General features: G+C 38.6%; 1 protein-coding gene across 1 annotated transcript; it reads left to right on the top strand.

Annotated features, from left to right (window-relative positions):
* The first annotated feature begins 994 nt into the window (after positions 1-994).
* LOC139719359 (tyrosyl-DNA phosphodiesterase 1-like) lies at positions 995-20,611 on the top strand. Its single transcript, XM_071630773.1, has 14 exons — positions 995-1,042; positions 2,615-3,113; positions 4,242-4,415; positions 4,975-5,074; positions 6,688-6,819; positions 8,015-8,107; positions 8,666-8,839; positions 10,285-10,363; positions 11,294-11,485; positions 12,474-12,589; positions 13,702-13,809; positions 14,705-14,807; positions 19,652-19,757; positions 20,532-20,611. The coding sequence occupies exons 2-14, from the start codon at positions 2,648-2,650 to the stop codon at positions 20,609-20,611; spliced, it is 1,923 nt and encodes a 640-aa protein (XP_071486874.1). The 5' UTR covers positions 995-1,042; positions 2,615-2,647.
* The last annotated feature ends 874 nt before the right edge of the window (positions 20,612-21,485 follow it).

Here is a 21,485-nt window from a genome sequence, read left to right as displayed (position 1 = left end):
ACATGATGGGCTGAAGGCAGAAAAGAAATTGTAAGGGTAGACTGAGCAATATTCAGTACAAGCACATACACAGTTCACATCATATACCTGTGAGTATCTCTACTAATATCTATCTATTTATCTATTTACTTCTCCATGCATCTATTTATCTATCTGAATATCTATCAATCAATCAATCTATCTATCTATCTATCTATCTATCTATCTATCTATCTATCTATGATCTATCTATCTATCTATCTATCTATCTATCTATCTATCTATGTAATCTATCTATCTATCTATCTATCTATCTATCTATCTATCTATCTATCTATCTATCTATCTATCTATCTATCTATCTATCTATCTATCTATCTAATCTATCTATCTAGATCTATCTTCTTTGTTAAAGATATACCTGGACACAATTCTGTCTGGAAGAATTTTGGGCACTTTGAAAAATCAAGCTCTGTATAAACAATCACAATTACATTTAGAAATATGCCAGGCAACACTGAACTGCACCACTGCTTTATGTCTTGTTGTCAACACTTCTTCTTACCACAAAACGAGCAACCTCTAAGCAGGGCGATCAAGGAGTATACACCATGTGATCATAACAGTGTACAAATAACATGCCCTGAACTGAAGATTGAAGGGGCCGGCCTCAGGTGCTGTCGTACTCCTCTTTTAATACAATGTACTGTTATATCACAGTAGTATGTGAGGTCATCGAATTGATAATACCATAGAGCTACGTAGCTCCATGATGTGACCAAAAGGCCTACAATGTAAAATCAAACTGAGAAAATTCCATTGCGAATTGAAATTCACAGACACCATATCTTTATAACGTACAATCGCGCAATTACGTACACGGCGTGTACGTGTGGACGTGTATTGTTGGTTGTCATCTAACGTTTAGAGATCTTCGTCTGCTATTCCAACGAGCCATCTGTCAGATTGATATTATTCATCTACGAAGGGATTTGTTCTTGTGAAATTTCTGATGGCTAGTCTAGACGATGATGAAGCTCTTGCACGACAGCTGCAGCATGAGGTAATACAGAGGGAGGCTGAGTTTGATTTACTTTGACCAGCAGTGGGGTGTGCGATTGTTCAGCCATGCCGTGCCTGCCTTGTCGGCAGAGCCGGAGCTCAGGGCCCGGGGCTCGGCTCGGGAGCCGAGATGGAGGATACCGGCTAGCACGGCTAGGTCCTATAAAGGCTAAAATGAGGCTGTATCATTGACATTAATGAGCCCTTTGTGAAGAATGACTCAGTGCACCAACAATAACGAGACCAGTCCAGTACGCAGTGTCGTAGTTAGTTTTGTAACATATGATTTTGAGATTTGTAACGTTAGAGCTTCGTATCAAACATTTTAAAAAAGAGGAAAAATTATCTCTCAACAATGTCAATGATAAAGACAATGTCAGTGTTCTCTTTTGAATTGAATTAGAAACCGCTGATATCACAGGCACAGCAACTGACAGATAAACTCTTTCATTTCATAAGTTATGGGCCCTATAGTAAACTAAACTAAGTAAAAAGTAAGTTACACTAACAATGTATCAGTGAAAAATGAAAATGTCAACATTTGAATGTAACAAAAGAGTATTAAAACCAAAAGAGGCATCAGTTCCTGTACCAAAAGTTGACCGCTAGCTGTGCCAAAATCTGGCCGCATGCAAAAAGGAGACAACAATGTTAGAATCTACTTTTACTAGAATGTCTAATGAATAGGCCTACTCGATTAATATTAGTCAAACATCAGCAGTCGAATTTGGGACTATAATTACTTCACTGTCACTGCATCTGTGTCAGTTATACTAGTGTGTTACTGCCTGCAGTAGTAAAGCCACAGACACAGTGAATGAATGAGCTACTAATTAGAAGTGGTAATCAATAATCATATAGACCCATATGTAATAGGTTAATTTGTTGAAAGTCACATGTTAACCCAGTATGTGAGGACGAGCTGATTTTGCAGTAAAAAAAAAAAAACCTTCCCGTAGATACCTGCCCAAGTATAAGGCCTACTCGGGACTATAGTCTTCAGTATCATTAGACAACAGGCATCCGCCCTATCTCTTGATCTTTGTTTACTGATGTGTTGCCCTTTAGAACGTCACTGTGTGTGTGTTTTGTTTTTGTTTTTTAATTATGCATGATAATGTCTCATGTAAATAGATTTTCCTTAAATGTGGTTTCACCCTGGCTTGATCTTACTTGCTGTTTGTTTCTCATTAAGAGTCATTCAGGTTTTTAAAAAACTCTCATAATCTGCAATAGGTACAAGATCAACAAGGAGTAAATAGAATAGTTTAGGGTGCTTGGTTATGTTTCATTGCAATCTAAAGAGCCACAAATGATTACAAAGAAGGCAAATGTGTATGATGATAGCTATAGTCGTTTAGGTTAGGTATAGCCAGATCACTAAACATGCTGTTCATAGGATTGACCCATCCAACAAATGAGAGTAGACACAATGTTTCAGCCCATCATACACCCTTTCTTAACCCCCTTCCCCCCCCCCCCCCAAAAAAAAAAGGGGGGGGAGGTAGGGGAATGCCATATCAATGTGAGGTGGTTAATTCTAGTATTTTCATTGATTGCATCCTAACAACAGTTTGACACTGAGGAAGACCAAGAGAAGCAGGACATGGCGATGGCACGAGCCTTGGCAGCGGGCCATGATATTTCAGACTCTGACTCAGATGGTGAGGAGAAGCTCCCATTGAGGAAGCTGGTGAGCAAATCCAGTTTTGTTTCCGAGCACAGCGTCAGCGATTCCGACTCAGATGCCACGTACATCGAGGAAGAGGAGGAAGAGGACAGAGATCGAAATTCCAACGACAATCATCCAAAGCGTGCCAAATCTAAGAGAAAACACCCCACGGACTCTGATTCTGATGTCAGCGATGATGAACCAAGTACGTCATCAAGAATTCGCGGAAAGATAAGAGGGTCCGAGAATGAGAATTCCTCTTCTCCAAAGAGACTTAAGAGAGATGACACTGTCCTATTGGATGAGGGGGAATCGAGTGCATCCAGCAAACCAGAATGTCAGTACGGGAAGCAGTGCTACAGGAAAAATCCCTCGCACCTAAGAGAATTCAAGCATGCAGGTAATTCTTGATAGTATACAGGGTGATGATAATATTATGTTGTTCAGGATGTGGTACACCTGGGCCCCATTTCATGAATGATGTTAGGATGGCAACTCTTGCTGGAATGGCAACTTCCAGTTGTAACAGCCAATCAGGAAGCTGGATTCTTGTCGTTACTATGACAATTGCCATCCCAGCAAGAGTTGCTATCATATCAACTTTTTATGAAATGGGGCCCAGAATGTGCATGCTAAGATGGAATGTTGTTTTTGTTCAGGCATTCAAATTTTAACTTGAGAGATGTGAATGATTTTGAGAATATATGTGTAAAGTGGAATGGATTTAATGTGTATAACCAAGTAAATACCAAACCACAATCTCAGGCCCCCCCCCCCCCTCCCCCAGCTAAGAAAGAAAAGGCATGGTTCAACAGCACTCTACTGGAGGGAAAATCAGTGTGCACTGTTCAATGGGCATGAAAGGGTAAAAAGAAGGTATTTCTCAGTTGCACAATTTTTATGGCCTATCCTACAAGCTGGTGACCAGGATAGGCAGCTGACCAGTTAAGGGAGATTTGGCTGTAGATGTTGCTCATATTCTAACTATCCATAGACACTAGCAGCAGATTCTTGTGTTTGTTACATTAATCACATCTGTACTTCTCATAATCTGCCTGCTCAAACTCTGGCAATGTTTCCCAAGGAGTAAGTGGACATGTAAACAAGTGTGATAATGATCATGATGATGACTTGGTGTGCACCCTGACTGCATGGGTGCTCATTATGCAGTGCTATAGACCAGTAGAGTATATTACAAGAACCAACAAAAACAAAGAGGTAGAGCAAAAATGTTGTCTAGTCATATGATTCTTTTACAAATGAGATCTTAGCTTTGAATTGAAGGGTGTTCAGGATGGAGTGTTTCTTGAATGCAGGGATTCAATTCCACAGAAATGGTGTGATGTGCAAAAGACCAGTCCCCTTGATGTTGCATGTATTGTTTTTACCAATAAGCAGACCAATGTTTGATGAATGGAAGCTTCTTGGAGGATCATCCTGTAATTAGTGTAAATAATGAAAATGATGCTGTATTCAAAGAAGAAACCATATATCACTTTTTGTTTTATGATCCTTTTTGTTTGAAAAGGAAAAGATGGTAACAGTTCGACACAAAGGCAGAAGAAGTCCAGTTCTGGGGCGCGAACTTCTCCCCTGTCTTGCCCAGAAGTGGTGGAAAGAGTGTCCCCCTATGGATTTGCCCTGACCAAAGTGCATGGAATTGATGACATATACAACAATACTTGTGCTGTCCACATTCGAGGTGAGTTAATTAGACCTTCTACTCAACTGGGATGAGATTATATGATCTAAATGGGAGCAAAGGTATACAGATGCACTTTATGAGGGTTCAATAACATTTTCCCATTGATAACTCCCTAAAAGTGATTTCTTAAGTTGCTGGGCATATTGTTCATGCTTCTTTTCCTTTTTTTTTCAAGTGGGATGAGTATTGTCAGATACAGATCTTTCTAACTTTGATGCTTCATCACAAGTGTATCACATCAATCAAATTGATATCAAATATCTCATCCCCAGTGCTAAGTAATATGTTTAGAAATGCGATGCTGGAAGACAAATGCGTATGAAATTTTTTACCTCTTCACATTCCCTAATAAGCAAACATCTTGATAGTGAAATGAGTTACCTGATATGTTCTGATGCTAATGTCATAAAAGTTTAAAGAGGGATACATGTTTGCAAAAGAAAGCAAAAGCATTCAAGGAACTTGCTGTGTACAGTATCACCAGAGTGTCACAAATGCAATCAAGAATTTTGTTATTAAAGTGCAAGTAAAATATTGTTTCCATGTTCCCTTTCAGATATCCTGCACCCCTGTATGGGTCAGCTTGTAGCCTCAGCTCACTTCAATTACATGTTTGACATACCTTGGCTGATGAAGCAATATCCCAGAGAATTCAGGTAAGCACAGTAGTCACATTTTTCATTAGATTTTCACAGACCCCCTTTTTTTTTTTTGAGCAAACTAATTGTGTCCGGAGTACATGTATTTTTCAATGGATTTTCACAGACTTTTTCAGTCAGACCGCAGCACCCGATAATTCGCTCGTATTTATTCAACTCGTATGCAAGCCCGCTCTAGGCTTTCGGCAACAAAAATAATTGTACACCTTATATTCACAAATTTGGTAGCAAATTCAAGGAAAATATGTAAACTATGGTCACATGTTACTCAAATTATTAAAAATGAAAAGTATCATAGCGTAATTTGAGCTTGAAAAGTGATGAAAAAAGTAATTCATGCAGTACACGTTCAAGACGTCAAAAGAATACCGAATTCACTTTGCATCTCAATGAAAATGCATTATTTGATAGTCTATCTATACATGTAAACATCTTGACAATGTGTTGCTTAAACTGATCAGGAACCAGTAAAATATACATTGATGTCAGTGCTGATCAGCTTGAAACCGTGCAATCTCAGGAGTAAGCTCTCTCATTGGACAGCGCTTGCTTTCAGCGCTTGCATTACGTCATTACGCTGCTACATAACGGTTTGATGCCACTTGCGGTTTCGTGGCATGCGTGTAGTTCAAGCCAAGTTCAAGTGCTGAATGCAAGCACTGTCCAATGAGAGAGCTCTTTCGCGCCACTGTACACTTTGTGTGGAGCATACTTCCGGCTTAGGAGTGAATTTTACAGACATTTCAAAACAGAAAAACTAGTATAAATCATGCTTGCATCTCCTTGACTCCAATATATGATGAGTATCTAAGTTTCCTCTCTTACGAAAAAGCCAAAATCAGAAACAACAGTTTCTTAAACCGGTCAGGAACCAAAAACAAACTTTAGACGACAAAATCTTCTGTGAAAAGCAGGTAAAATTTACGCAAATTCAACTGATTATATCGTCATGATAAGATCCGATGTTATACGCAAATTTAGTATCAAAATAAAGATCAGAGTCTGCAGAACAATTTACCGTGACTTGTAGCCATGATGAATGTATGTACAAGGCGCTACACTGTGAAAACCATAGCCCTGTCAAACTCTCGCAAAATCTCGCACGACGAGACACCTTTCGAACGCAAAGATCGTCAACGAAGAGTGCTGAATAAATCTTGACAGATTGGCTCATTAGCATACGTGCTGCGGTCTGACTGTTTTTAAACAAGACAAAACGTGTACTTGAGTTGTGAGCAAGAGAAAAAAAATGATGATAATCAAAATTGTTTCATCTGTTGATTGTTAACTTATAAATGTGTGATGTATACAATATTAACATAAGCAAATTCTTGGTAATTGAGGTCAGGCAAGATTGACGAGGAGGGTTTTTCCATCTTCTTTGTATTTATTAAAATAAGTTCTGTGTCAGTTGTATGAGAACACGCGTCTTCACTGTCTTTTTTCTTTTTCCTGTTTCGGGAAAAACGGTAAAACTGATGCATAATGATAGAAGAAATTATCCCGAAGGTCACCATCATTGCCATTTTCATCATCATCATCATCATTTTGGGGGTCATTTTCTCTGTGTTTTTCTTCTTCTGCATTTTGTTTTGCTGTACCCTGTGTAGGGACAAATCGATATTACTGGTGCATGGTGAGCAGAGAGAGGGGAAAGTGGCTCTCCACAAGGCTGCCAAGCCGTACCCCAATGTCAACCTCTGCCAGGCAAAGCTGGAGATAATGTATGGCACCCATCACAGGTGGGGTATAGTCACTTTTAACTCATTGAGGACGGACTGATTTTGCTACAACACGCATTTCCTATAGACACCTCCCCGAGTATACTCAGGACTTATCCTCAATGGGTTAAAGATGCAGTAGTGTGGGGACATCATGGAGTGAGAAGGCTGGCCCGGTTCAGATATCTTTGAGAATCCCTGTAATGAATTGTGTACAGCTTTATTACTGATGTCTTTATATAGTACACACAAAGGTGAAGAATCTCTATTGGAGTCGACTATTACCAATGAGTTTAGGCTTTGATGCCCATATTGCTGACACATAGCTGACGGGCACTGTTTGTGGTTTTTGAATGCCCCCAGTGGGCAGCAAATTCAATCGGACCAACCATGTTTCCCCACGCTACCACAACTTTAACAGAAACTAACTGCTGCAGCCCAGTTTGTCAATCATGAGGAGATCCCCAATTCAAGTTCATGGGCAGCAGTAGCATTTGTGTCCTTGTAATAGGGAAAAGCTCTTTATCCTCATTGGCTAGTCTTTTGAGGGGACTTAAAATTCTTGGTCATGTGGTATCTTGCTCATAAATGTCTAGGTACTTTCTTAATGGCCATGTTGATAAAATCCTAACAAGCAAACAAATAGCAACCAGCTGAAAGCATTTGCTTTAGTCTATTTGAAATTTTGTTTCATTATGATGATGTTAGGGACCTCAAAGCTGGTGATTGTTCTGTAGTTTTAGCCACATGCATTTTGCTCACATCTATATTGTGGTATGATTATGCCTCATTTTTGTGATATGCAGTCCAATTATGATATGCCAATAGTGCAAGGTATCTCGGATTAAGTGCCTTTTTCCTGGGAATAGCTCTGACAGATCTAAAAAAATCTGACATCATTCATTTTCGAAAGTGCTAATTGGCATTTCAACTTAGCAACATTCCACATTGTAGAAATCATACAGCATGTCACCTGGACTCTCACCTTTTGGATTGTACAGATGATTCAAGTTAGAACAAAATTTTCAACTGAAATGAAGAACTTTGCATCGTAGATAGCATATGTAGATAAGAGTTATAAAGTATTAGCGCCATGCATCATTTTATGCAGCCTTCAAGTAGATGCAAATCACATCTTATACCTTTTGGATATTGTGTCTTGTAACTTCTCATACAATCTTCGTCTCTTTCCCCTTGTCTTAAATTGTGTGAGCAGCAAAATGATGTTCCTTCTCTACACCAACGGCATGAGAGTTGTCATACACACAGCCAACATCATTGACATTGACTGGCACCAAAAGACACAGGGGTGAGTGTGCCAATGCTTAATATTTTGCACAGCAATTGCTACAAATCTTTAAAACCTTGTTCCTAATGTTTGACCATCTAATCACTGGATAAAAATTTGTTTTGAAAATGAAATAACCTGACCTGTGGACAGAGTAAACATGTCTTCATATCTTCAATAGCAATGGTGTTCAAAACAGAAGGCCTAGATTGAGTTGACTAAGTACATGTCATTATATATCAAAGCCTTCAGAGGGCATATTTTTAAAATGCTTTTCATTATTCTGGTAGTGAGGGAAAAACCTACATAATATTGTAACAATCAGCTACCTGGTAATATATAAATCAGAGCATAATTCCTTGTTTTCCAGAGTATTAGTCCTGTGTAAGGAAGGTTATTTGAATATATTCATCATTTGAATATCCTCTCATTTACATCAAAGTCCTTCAGTTGAATGCAACATGTACATGATGATTGAAAAATAAAAATAAAAATCAAACAACAACAACATATGGGGGTCATACAAGATTGAAATGGTTTATATCTTTCTTTCTTTCTTTCCTGCTATTTTCCATGCAGGGTTTGGATCAGTCCTCTCTTTCCCAAGCTCCCATCAGGCAAGCAGGGCTCAGGTCGCGGTGAGTCGGCAACATTCTTCAAGAGGGACCTTCTGGCCTACCTGACGGCGTACAAAGCGCCCTCTCTGCAGGAGTGGAAGACCCACGTGTCGGAGCATGACATGTCACAGGCCAAGTAGGTAACATTTGTTGGCCATGTGTTTCCATACAGCTATGCATAGTGCAGAATTTATGCATAAAACAGTGTTAAAGTGCAGGTCCTGTGGTCCACCTATACATTTCGAGGGACCAACAATCTTTCAAATACTAGTACTGCGATATGTCCAGACAAGGAAAGCAGAACATTATGCTCTTTCTGTGTGGGAATGATTAATTGTGATTACTACTTGACTGTGCACGTAAAGTGCTGTTAGTCTTATGTCTGTCTCTTACTTTGATTTGATGTTGTCTTTATATTTGCAAAGCGAGATACCAGAAAGTAAGCCGACACTTGTAAACAGAAACAAATCATCAAGAGCTATAAGTTTTTATTTCCTCATCATTTTGATTTCGTGTTTTGTAGTCCGCATCTCTCACCGACTTCATTTCTCTCCCTTCGTTCATGAAACATCTGTCAGAATTTCTCTCTCTTTTCTCCATGATTTTCCAACCTTCAACTTCTCCCCCTCCTTTCTCTTTCATATTTCTTCTCCCAATGATTTCCAAACCCTTTGCCTGATTTCCACTCTATTCTTCCTTACTACTGCTCTCCTCTGTTCCTTATTCTCCCGTCTCCACTACTGCAACTTCAACTTCCAGCTCACCGCTGCCCCTCGATTTTTATGATGGAATGGGTAGCGAGAATCCTGCGATCTGATTGGTCGAGAGCTATGTGTTGATTTTTACTGGCCGCACGCTGAGTCACAGTGGTAAACATGTTATCGCGCACTTTAGCAAGAGTACGCGTACTTGTAACAAACGTTCGCGCTCTAAGCAAGCGTTCGCGCACTCAGGTTGGCCATGCATCCAGTAAAAACTGATGCATGCTCGTTTACGGCAAGCCAAAAGGAAATGCATCCAGTAATTTTGTCATCGGGTAACACGATAGAAAAATGGGTTTTTGACAAGAAAATTACCCATTCTATAAATCAGATGACGCACATGTCTTTTCGTGCGTCAGTCAGAATATAGTGTGCATGCGGTAACTATGGAATTTAGCCTAAACCCACTCGGTTTCCTTTTGTAGGTTAAGCATTCCATAGTTACCTTATGCACACAATTCCGACCGACGCACTCAGACCTTTGCGTCATTTGTATACTATTAGGCTTCCTAACATGCTCCCTGTGTCACTTCCCTCCACAGCTTTCCTCTCTCTAGACTTTCTTCTGCCAACGGTCCCTGCAAACCTCTCTTTCTCAAGAGGTAGAATGGTTTCAATAGTCAAGTGTGTTTGTCCAAGCTGTCAACTAAGTTGTAATGCAAATACAAGAAATAAGCGTTGGTGCACTTAGTTTACAGAACAATTGGGAATGGTGATTACCATGATGTTGCGAGCACAGAGATTGACTTAAATGTTATTTATCATCATGGCTCAGGAATCTGGAAGACTAAGAAGGAACTCTAAATCTCAATTCACACAGGGTACACATCGTAGCCTCGGTTCCTGGAAGACATCTAGGAGAAGCCAAGGACAAGTGGGGGCATTTGAGAGTACGAAAGGTAATAAGAATGTGAGGCTTCTCACACAGTGAGGTGTGAGTTCCCATAAACTAATTTCTCACTCTATTGCTGCAGTCACACTGGCAAATGATTGTCAAGTCTTTGCGAAGTCTTCATGAAGTTTGCTTGTTTATCCACACTGGCAGCCAAATGTATTTCTGATAGATTTTATCTAATTTTAAGCAATGTTTTTATAAAGCAGTTTGTTTGAGAAGTCACACTCTCTGCTGAATGTTTGTGTTTTGTTTTTGTTTTTGTACTTATCATGTGTAATAAACAGATGGTGTTGTAGTGGTTGAGGTGAGGATTTAGCCTTAAACTTTTTGCAAGATACTTTCTAAACCATTTTGTGAAATGTTAGAGAGCATACAATTTTTTGAGGAATTCAAAGTTCATTTGATGAAAATTGGTTTTGAAACGGGTGAGATATTAAAAAACAAAATAAAACAGTGATCCTAATAAAAGGTGGGTCCCAACTTTTATTAGGATTATCTAATAGATATTTTAGAATTATATGCTCTTTCATATCTCAAAAGATTTCTCATTATCTAAAAAAAAATAATTAAAAATTTTTGGAAACCTGTAGCCCTGTGTCAACCAAAACTGCACCATCCCTTCAATGAGAGCACCACAAAAATGAGAAGACCACAGAAATTAATATCTTGCTAAAGGGTCCGATCCAGTGCCAATCGCAAAAATATCAGTGTATATAGTTTATTATGTCAAAGCCAATTTAAACATGGTGTGGAATGGCATGTTATGTTTCATTGCTACCATCAATTATGCCATCTTATGATCCATGTATCACAGAAATGATTTTTGAAATATAAGCCAAGAAATGAAAGGAATGGATAGTTTGCTGGGAGGAAAAGATCAGAGTCTCTCCCTACTGTTTCCTGATGGTTCATCTCTCACTTGCCCCCATCACAGCTGCTGCGACAGTACGGCCCCAGCGACAAGAGCGTCAGCGGATGGCCCGTGATTGGGCAGTTCTCCAGCATTGGCTCTCTTGGGCCGGAAAAGAGCAAGTGGCTGTGTGCAGAGTGGTTCCAGAGTATGTCAAGTGCCAAAGGTCAAGTGGGGTCACATGTTTTAGACGTAAACACAAAGCACATGAAGTTGGTAAGTGCAGTAAATGTAGATAATGGAAAGACTCGATATGTAAGTAGTATTGTAGACTGACGGTAATGTTCATATTGTGTTCTCATGGTAGAAGCAGACCATTCATAACACATGGTGGTTCTTGGATGAAAACTTTAATTGCACTATCATGAAGCTTTTCTGTACTGTCGATGAGCCCTTATACCGCATGCCTTTTTACTTAGTGGCTGGGTTTATTTATTCTTTATTAGAAATATGCACACTTTAAAACCGTATTCTGTGTTCATTGACAAGGATACCCAAGCAATAACTTCTGATATTTTCAGTAATGCTGTCACAAAATATAGAGTATGAATGAATATGTCTTGCTCATACTGCACTACAAAAAATGTCTGTACTTCAAGAGTTGGCATGCTCTGTCATCACTATCTTGGCAACTCTGTTCACATTGGAAGGAAACTTACTGCAAATATACATATAGATTTAGTTAATAAATATTCGAACACATCAGTGACATTTGAGCAAAATTGGACAATCTATTCAAAGTTATGAATTTTTAATGATTTGGTGAAATCCATGTGCTGTCTTTACCGGATAAACAGACTACAATAACTTGTGATTTCACAGTAAAGCAACGATATGAACAAAAAAGTAAAGAGAATTCAACATGTTTTCGTTTTTCTAGTATAATGAAAGAGCACTTGATTTAGCACCTCTTTCAGAAAACAAGGGGAGTGATATTACCCCATGTCAGTAATAAGTCAAAGCAAAGTATACTTTTCAACAAAAAAAATAAGAAAAGGACATTTTTGAACAGATTGTCCAAGATTTTCCTCAAACTTCACTAATGTATACTACTAATATTTTTGCATTCACTGACTTACGAACATCTGAGGTAAATTTCCCCTTAACAAGTACAGCATGCATTTGATCTCATTTCTCCCATACACCAAAAAAGTTTCAACCTTCTACGCATGTATTTTGTATTTGTATTGCATGTTATATGCAGATCTTCCCGTGTTCTGACAATGTCCGTACAAGTTTGGAAGGTTACCCTGCAGGAGGCTCCCTTCCCTATAGCATCCAGACAGCTAAGAAGCAGCTGTATCTACACTCATTCTTTCAGTGAGTCACTGCAGTATGACCAGTACAAAATAAACAAATAAAGTCACAAAAGTCTTGCAAATGAATTGTTCCGTGTACTTTCTTGTCTGTGCAAAAACACACGCACTTCACATTATTCTCACAATGCGTATCAGGGCAATTACCCCCCAAGGGCAATTACCCCCAGGCTAAATACTGGTTTAGTGATAAGGTTAGAGTAAAGATTAGGTTTGGGTTAGGTTTAGGGTTAGAGTTTGGGTTAGGGTTAGGATTAGGTTCAGGATTAGGGTTAGGGTCAGGGGAAGGGTCTGGGGTAATTGTCTGCGGGCAATTGTCGTAGGCCACTCAAAATGATAGACATTTGCTTCTTTTTTTTATTTCACCATTCAAAATTTACATAAGCAGGCTTGTGTATGTGTGTGTATGTGTGTGTGTGTGTGTGTGTGTGTGTGTGTGAAGTTTTTTTTTTTTGATTGATGACATGAGTAGAAATTTAGCTTGTAGGGTAGCAGAAAATACAGGCAAAAGTGAACTTCCTTGGCTTCTTTGTAGGACTGCTATTTCAATCAAGGCAGGCAGAGATTTTGTTTTCTTTTTGTGTCTGCATTGCATAATCCATATTGAGCAATAGTTATACATTAGTGGAGGCTCGTGCCATGAAGCTCTAGAACTCTAGATATTTTCTTCTCAGTACAATAGCGCTTCTTTTGTTTTGTTTAATTTCATGTCAAATCATCATACATGTTTTCACCTAATCACTTTTAAGGTGTTTTAAATCAAGATTTTAAAGAACTTTATTGTTAGCCAATTATCTCATTCCACAACCAGCAAAGTGATGTGGAGAACAGCTAGATATGCTGTTGCCAAGTAGCAGACACTTACAAGCTGCTCATTCTGAAAGATATAGAATTTAGGACGTCAGTTTTAAGTGTGGTATGCAGATGATTTTTTTCCCCATGTCACGAGACTTTACAGTTGATGACTTGCACAAGTACTGTTACATTAATTACAATGATACCCCTTAATTTGGAGACTCAACACTCCATCCCCCATTTAAAAAAAAATGACAAACAAAGAAACATCATGTGAACCCTCTTGTGATGTCATCTGTCAATCATATGTGTTTCTTCCAGTCAGTGGAAGGCGTCTGAGATGGGGCGGAGCAGGGCGTCGCCCCACATCAAGACGTACACCAGACTCTCCCCCGACAATCAGAAGATTGCATGGTTCATGGTGACAAGGTTTGTTGAAACTGAGAAACATGATAACCTAAAAAATAATCCTTCAAAACTGTGAGATCCATCCATCCCCAAATACAAAACATACAAACAAACAGACAAAAGCTAAATGCTCATCATGTAATATGTTGTATATATCATGGCCACTGTTATGCTAGATTTATCCACATCATAGCCTAAGCTAATTTTGCTATAGCATGCATTTAGTATGGACACCTGCCTGAGTATAATTGGGACAAGTCTTTGGCAGGTTAAATTAAGAATGCATTGTTCAATAGTTCTGCTAGCATTGCCGTGTGTAGTGTCAACATTTGTCATTGTGTTTTTCAATGAAACTGTGGTTTGTGTCTTTTCTCAATGAGATTTAGCTCTTCTGCTGGTGAAATTCTCTTCTCATAGTATGCACTCCATATATATTCTATGAATATGATAAGCTATTACTATGAAATAATTTCATTGCATGTATTACACCATTGCCCATGACTTTATTGCAAAATGAATATATCAAGCACAATGTACGTCAAATATCCATTCTGGCATTAGCACTGTGTATTACAACTGAGAAGAAGTCTGTCAATGACGTCACTTTATTTTTTTCCCCCACATTTTGAGAGTGAGACAGGTTAAAAACGATATACTATCATTGGCATACAGTGTATTGTAAACTTTCTGTCCTGGAAGGATTCAATGGTAATAATAATGAATGCCATCTTGATATTGAAGGAGCTGCAGTGTTATCCTCTTTCATTCATTAATAGGCCTGTTCATTGTTCTATCAAGTAAAGAGTGTCACTGCCTCCTCTTCTACCAATCCTTCTCCCCCTACCACCTACCACCGTCCCCCTCCACCATCCCCTCTTTCCCCCTCCACCATCCCCCACCATCTTTCATGGCACAGTGCCAACCTGTCCAAGGCTGCATGGGGGGCTCTAGAGAAGAATGGCAGCCAGCTGATGATTCGCTCCTATGAAATAGGCGTGATGATGCTCCCCAGCAACTTTGTAAGTATTTTGTTATATTTTTGTTTTCATTTTTGTGTTTGTTTGTCTCTTTATTTCTTTATTTTTTCATTTATTTATTTATTTATTTATTTATTTATTTTTATTCATTTATTTGTTTATTTATTTATTTATTTATTTATATTTAGTTATATTTATTATTTATTTATTTATTTAGTTAGTTATTTATTTATTGATTTATTTATTTATTTATTTATTTATTTATTTATTTATTTATTTATTTATTTATTTATTTATTTATGTATTTATTTATTCATTTATGTATTTATTTATTTATGTATTTGGGGAGGGGGATAAAAGTGACCCCATCATTATGGCTCAGTGGGTGCTTCACAAAATTTGACCAGTCCATGCTGGAGATTTTTGACAAACCTGCAGCATTTACCCTTGGAGTCTTCTACTCTGAGTGCAGGGCCCCATGCCTGAAGTGATACCAGGGAGGTGGAGCATTGTTACCTCCCTGCTACAAAGACCAATGACAACGCGAAACTGATCAAGTCATTATGCATGAAGCAAGCGGGCACAGTCAACTTCTTTGAACTGATAACCTCTGTTTTGTCACGAGTTGTGCTTGAGTAAAGTGTGGCATAACTGTTGAAGTCTGTAGCATTTAGAACTTTGAACTGCTCGCTGTATTAGCCACATTTGACGTTTGATACCTCTCAAGAGCACCATTATAGCTCATACTAACAGGTGTGTCATGGGATGCCTACTTTATACTGAACTATTTGTCAGTTGTACTGTTAATTGGCATTCCCTCTGTTGTGCAGAAAGACAAGTTGTGAAAACATATGTTGCATAAGGATATGGAGAAAGAAAACACAGAAATCCATTTAAGTTTTTTTTTTTTTAAATTGCATGCATGTCTTCTTAGTAGTAATCTTTTTTTTTTTTTTTATACTGAAGACGTCTAGAAAACTAAGTATCAACCGTTGAGCTATGATGTGGTTGTTACCCTTAATTAAGAAAATGTAGAAAATAAAACAGATGCAAACAATGATGACCTCCGTCCTAACTTTTCCACTGTTGCTCGTATGCATCTTACTAACAAACCAAGTACATTTTCCTTCTATTCAATGAGACCATATCCTGCCTTCATGGGGGGGGGGGGGGGGGGGGGGGGGGGGGGAGGGGAGGGGGAAGAAAGACTCACTCAAAAAATAGCTGTGCAAACAGTTGGCCTTGGTCTCCTGGTTTTCACATCTGAAATACTCTGTTTGCTTTGTGATGTTAATGGAAGTCAAGTGCTAAGGTCTTTCCTCACAGGTATCATTGTCAAGCCTTTGATTGTCCATAACAAAAAAGAAAGAGGAGAACCTGATACAAGATATTTGGCTTTTGAGTAGAATAACAGAGCATATTTTTCAGCAATAATACATTTATGAGTAGAAAATCATGTTCAATTTTCACACCTACAATCACAAACATTAATTTCGTTGTCTCTGCATGATATGATTATAGATTTATGAAACTGTTGAATGTTTTAGTCTCTATGTGTCTTCTGTTTTGTTAATTTATGTTTTATCAAATGGATAAAATTTAGTCGCGTAATCATATGATTACTTTCTCTAATTTATGTTTGATGTTGATATTTATCAAATATATATCCATTAGTCATGTTGTCCCATTCATTCGTGCATGGAACTTTTTATAGAAATTTAGAAAGTAAAGTCCCTAATTTAGTCACTGTTCCAAATATGTAGTCTGTCTAACACTTCAAGTTCACTACATCATGTCCTTTATTCTGAATTGGTCAAAAGATACAATTTACTCTTGAGATATGCCTCATCTGAATTTTTTTTTTTATTCATATCATGCCTGGTGCACCAACATATACCAGTAAAAACAAACAAATAAACAATGTTCATTCATTGAAAGGGTTAGAAAAAAAAAAGAGATATAGAGAATGGCTGAAATAAAGGTGAAAAACAGCCCATCATTACATGTAGCATGATAGTTATTCTTACATTTTCTGGATGATGTCAAAGATTAACCCGTTGAGGACGGGCTGATTTTACTACAACACACATTTCCCATAGGCACTTGCCCGAGTATACTGGGGACTCGTAAGAATCGACATCCTCATGGGTTAAGAAAACATCTACAATTGATGGATCTAACTGACAGAGACTTCTGGAAACTTCATAGGAAAGCAGAGGGAGCAGAATAAAATAGCATCATCTTTTTTTTTTCTTAATAATGTACCTTTAAACTTTTCTTTTGAAGTATTTTAATATAAAAAGAATCATGGAGATATAGCTCTCTGACTAAAGATGACTTCAAGATACTTTTTGTATGAAGACAATTTAGAGAAGGGAATGGGGTAGACAGAGTAGCGGGTTGCTTTATCCTTACAGATTTCTGAACAGTTCCAGAGTTTGTTGACAGAAATAGAGAAACAAAACAAATATACTATAGCTTTTTGAATGGCGAATGATTGTTGGAAAGTGTGTTATTCATACTTCCTTTTTAAGTGACATGTTGTCACAGCTCCTTTATGCATCTCAGCGCATGCTATACCAATTGTTTGTCTGTGGAGTGCCGTTCAATTAGATTCGTCGAAAAAGAAGGGAGACTGACTAGCAGTCAAAAGAACCTGTTTACCCTTTTTTCCTCGGCTCTTGGGCGCATTGCTTGAAATGGTGCTCAGATAAGTTATTTACCCTGTCACAACTCCTTCGGAAGCCATGAAGCTAAGTCGGGGGCCCTGCTTTTAACTTCTTTGATTGAGGAATCAGTGCTGGGGTTAATATTTGCCAGGAATCCTCCATAGCAATTTGTGAGGAAATTACACATTGTGCTTGTTCCTGTGTTGGTTTTGATTTCTTATCCAAAGAGCTGCAAATAATATGATAAGAACGGAGGAATAACTTTCTTCCCAAATCCCCGGCTCTCTCTTGCGTGCTCTCCCTTTCTCTCTCTCATCTTCCCCACCATTGTCTCATGTATGCACTCCAAGCAAAGACTCAAAGGAGCTGTCAAAATTCTGGCTGTTTGCCAATCCAATGAAACAATTACCACCCGGACATGCCCTGCTTTGCCGATGTGTAAGTGCATGTATTTCACAAATTTGCCGCCAGGCGAGTGCACAAAATCAGAAATGATTTGCGGCGTGATTGCATCAAAACTTGTAGACAATGTGCCCCACTTACTGGGTAAATATGCCCTATTACATGTCAGATTGTCTTTACTTTTTATCCATTCCCAAGCCATCGCAACTTTTATATCTCTGTGATTGAAAGAGAGAGAGAGAGAGAGTGAGTAGAGAAGCAGTGCAGAAAAACAATAACCACATCTGAGCAGCGGTGATTGCACGCATCATTTCTGACTGCTTAAGAGCAAATTATTTAAACAGAAACAAAATGCATTTTGAAAGACAAATTGATAACTTTGTCACTTGGCTCTTGTTGAGTAACAATGGTCCATTGCGAGACGTGGCAATACTCTCCTATGCACATGATGAGGCGTAGCGTGTAGCAGCAGCAATTGAATTAGGGTTGGGATAATTTCATTTGGCCCCAGCGAAAAATTTTGCGCATTTGGTGTGGAGTGTTAGATGTAAGCCTCATTAAAAGGGACTTTCCATTTCTAGGGAGTAAAGAAGGCATGCTTGATGAGCGATTCGTTAATTTGTCAGACATTCGAACCCAGTGTATTCAACTTACTGGTAGTATTCTATCGATGCTGTTGCCTTAACTTCTTCCCTTCACTTTCTCTCTCCCTCTCTCTCTCTCTCTATCCATCTCTCGCTCTTTCTCTTTCTTTTCTCACTCTTATTCTATGTCTTAACCTATCTGTCTCTCTCTCTCACTACTTATCTATTAATTTATCTGTCTATCTATCTATCTGTCTTTCTTTCTATCTATCTTTCTATCATCTTCCTAATCTCAATTTTTGTTTTGCTCACTCCTTCCTTTTTAGCACCTTCCCCTTTCCATTCTCTCTGTCTCTCCTGTAGACTCTTGAAAATTCATTCTGTATCTCTTTATGTTTTAGAGCTCCTTATACGACACCATGTGCTAATGAATTCCTTACACCATTTGAGCTCCTTGCACCATTTTTATGCTTTTATATTTTGGGTTTTTTTTTTCTTACCAACTGTCAGGATCTGCACCTTTTTTCCTCTCATAATCATTTCAATGTGTATATGCCATCTTGCAAGCCACTTGTCATTCTTTTTTTTATTCCATTGTGGTAATATTCTAGTAAATATTCTAATAAGTTTGTTGTTTGAGAAAGAGATATTTAGTCTTGCCTTGTATATCTTTTGTAATTGCATGTAGCTTTACTCACACATCTCATCGTCCTTCACTGCAATCCCTGTGTAGGCAATCTTCTGTTTTTCTTTACTTTTTTTTTAACCCCCATTTTCTCCCTCCACAGCGACCTATCATGAGTGTTTGTGTCGGAGGCTTTCATTCAAACCTGGCTTAATCAGATCAAGGTTGAACGCAAACTTTGTTAACCAAGGCACTAGCTATCATGTGCAATTTGAAATCTCATTTCTTTTTGTTATCCCTCTTATCCGATTCATCGGGAAATGATTTGATAAGGCCCTGACGGGGGGAAAACACTGCATCTCATGCTAAACCCCGTCCTCCAATGTGTGGTCACACCCCCTCAATCGCATTATTCCACTCATCTGGGAAATGTGATGAAATCAAACACATCGCGTTGACAGCTCGCCGAGGCCTGATGGTGAAAATCACCTCGTTTTATTCTCGTTTTCCTCTCGAAATGAGGTGGAAATTGTGTCATCAGTTGTGCGCTAATGCTTGTTCTTGTCTGGTGTCTCTTCCTCCCCCCCCCCCCCCCCCTTCTTTCAGAGCAAGACCAGAGAGGCTTTTCCTCTAAGCGGTGACAGGTCAGAGAAGGAATGTCCAAACTTCCCCCTACCCTGGGATGCACCCCTCACACCTTATGGCAGTGGAGGTAAGACAATCCAATCACCAGTAAGCCCGCCAAGGCTCTTCACATTCTTACTCCTCAAAATGCGTAAAAAAGAGAGAGTGCTGCAATTTACAACTCATTAATGCTGATATGGTATGCATCTAAACTTCCAGATGAAATTTAATCACACCTGTGAAACTTTTGTATCAAAATTGTCAGATGCCAGAGGTAATTTTCAAGTCAGAAAATGATGACATAGATATTTGTTACTGTTTATTTGTAGTTTACTTCTCTTGATGTACCCCATAGCAAGCTAACAGTCTCCCGATGTCAAATAACCAGAAAACTTTCAAAACAATTCCTAGCCATTACATGCTATTTGCATGCTAGTTTGGACCTATATACCACGACTAACCATATCATACCTTGGAGAAGGTAACACTGCATTTTAAATCTTGTGAAAATCTGAAAATAAAAGTATGGGACATAAGTTTTTTGTTTGTATAGATAATGATATCAAAGATAATGATAATGATTATTATAGTAATAACTAAAACAGTAACATGCTGATGATGCTGATAATGATGATGATGATGATGATGATGATGATGTTGATGACAATGATGGTGGTGGTAATGATAATGATAATGACAATGTTGTATTTAAACGGTGATGTCAAGGAAAATCATTGATACAAAGAGAAAGAGAATAAGGATTTTTCAGAATACTCCCCATATTATGATATGCTTTATTCACCTCCTGTCTTTACGGCCATTTAATCAACCTTCTCCAAATTGTCTTTCTCTTCAATGTCAGATCGGCCCTGGATCTGGGATATCCCCTACACTGATAAACCAGACACTAATGGCAATGCCTGGGTTCCTGGAAGGAGATGATTCATTGATGCTGTATCAAGATGTGTCCAGATGCATGAAGATGACCGACCTCCTTCACTCTTTAGAAAACAAAGAGGTTACATTCTCACCAAATCCGCTCGCAGCACAAATTGTACGGTGGGAAAATAGCTATTCTTTCTGCAACACTTTCAGGTTTTCTGCATGGCAACTTCGATTGCAAAGGCGGCACGATCTTACCCGATATTGATGACAAATGATTGGTACTCATAACACTTACGCTGCTATGAAAGTTGCAGGCCTGTCTCTTCCATGGATGCAGAACTGATATATCATCATCGCTGATGGCTGATATGTGTAATGGGAGCTCAGCACCACAAACCCACAGCTGCAGAGCATTATGGGAATGCAGTTTCCAACAAAATGGGCTCAATGTAGCAAAAAAAAAAAAAAAACGACGAATCCCATGGCGTGAAAAGTGACAATATTCCATTCAACGTCACAATTCAACATTTTACTTGTCAAAAGAGGACTCTCTATCTGAAAAACAATCTGATGGTGTCTTCTTCAGAGTTTGGTGCATTGACGAGGTGCTAGTTTCCACCAGTGCTAAAATGTTGGTAATGTTAACTGCACTTTGACTTATATCTTGTTTTGCAACCAAGTGCCATAGTTGGACCAGAAAAGAGTAAAAATAAGATGAAGGATGTCAAAACAACTTGTTACCACCGTTGATTGTAAAAGTTTGAAAGCTAGACAAGTGACATTTATGATTTTATCCTCCCACCGCATGGTACTGAAGTCTGTAAGCTGACAAGTGAGTTCCCACATTGCCTTGGAAGCAAAATTGAGATTCAGTCAAATCATTGCTGTAAACACATTTCAGTAAAGATGGCAGACAGGACAGCAAATTTGG

The sequence above is a fragment of the Diadema antillarum genome, unplaced genomic scaffold (genome assembly GCF_040938485.1).
Source record: "Diadema antillarum isolate AM-2024a unplaced genomic scaffold, OU_Dant_1.0 scf00000109, whole genome shotgun sequence".
NCBI lineage: Eukaryota > Metazoa > Echinodermata > Echinoidea > Diadematoida > Diadematidae > Diadema > Diadema antillarum.
This window is presented reverse-complemented; position numbering and strand designations above follow the sequence as displayed.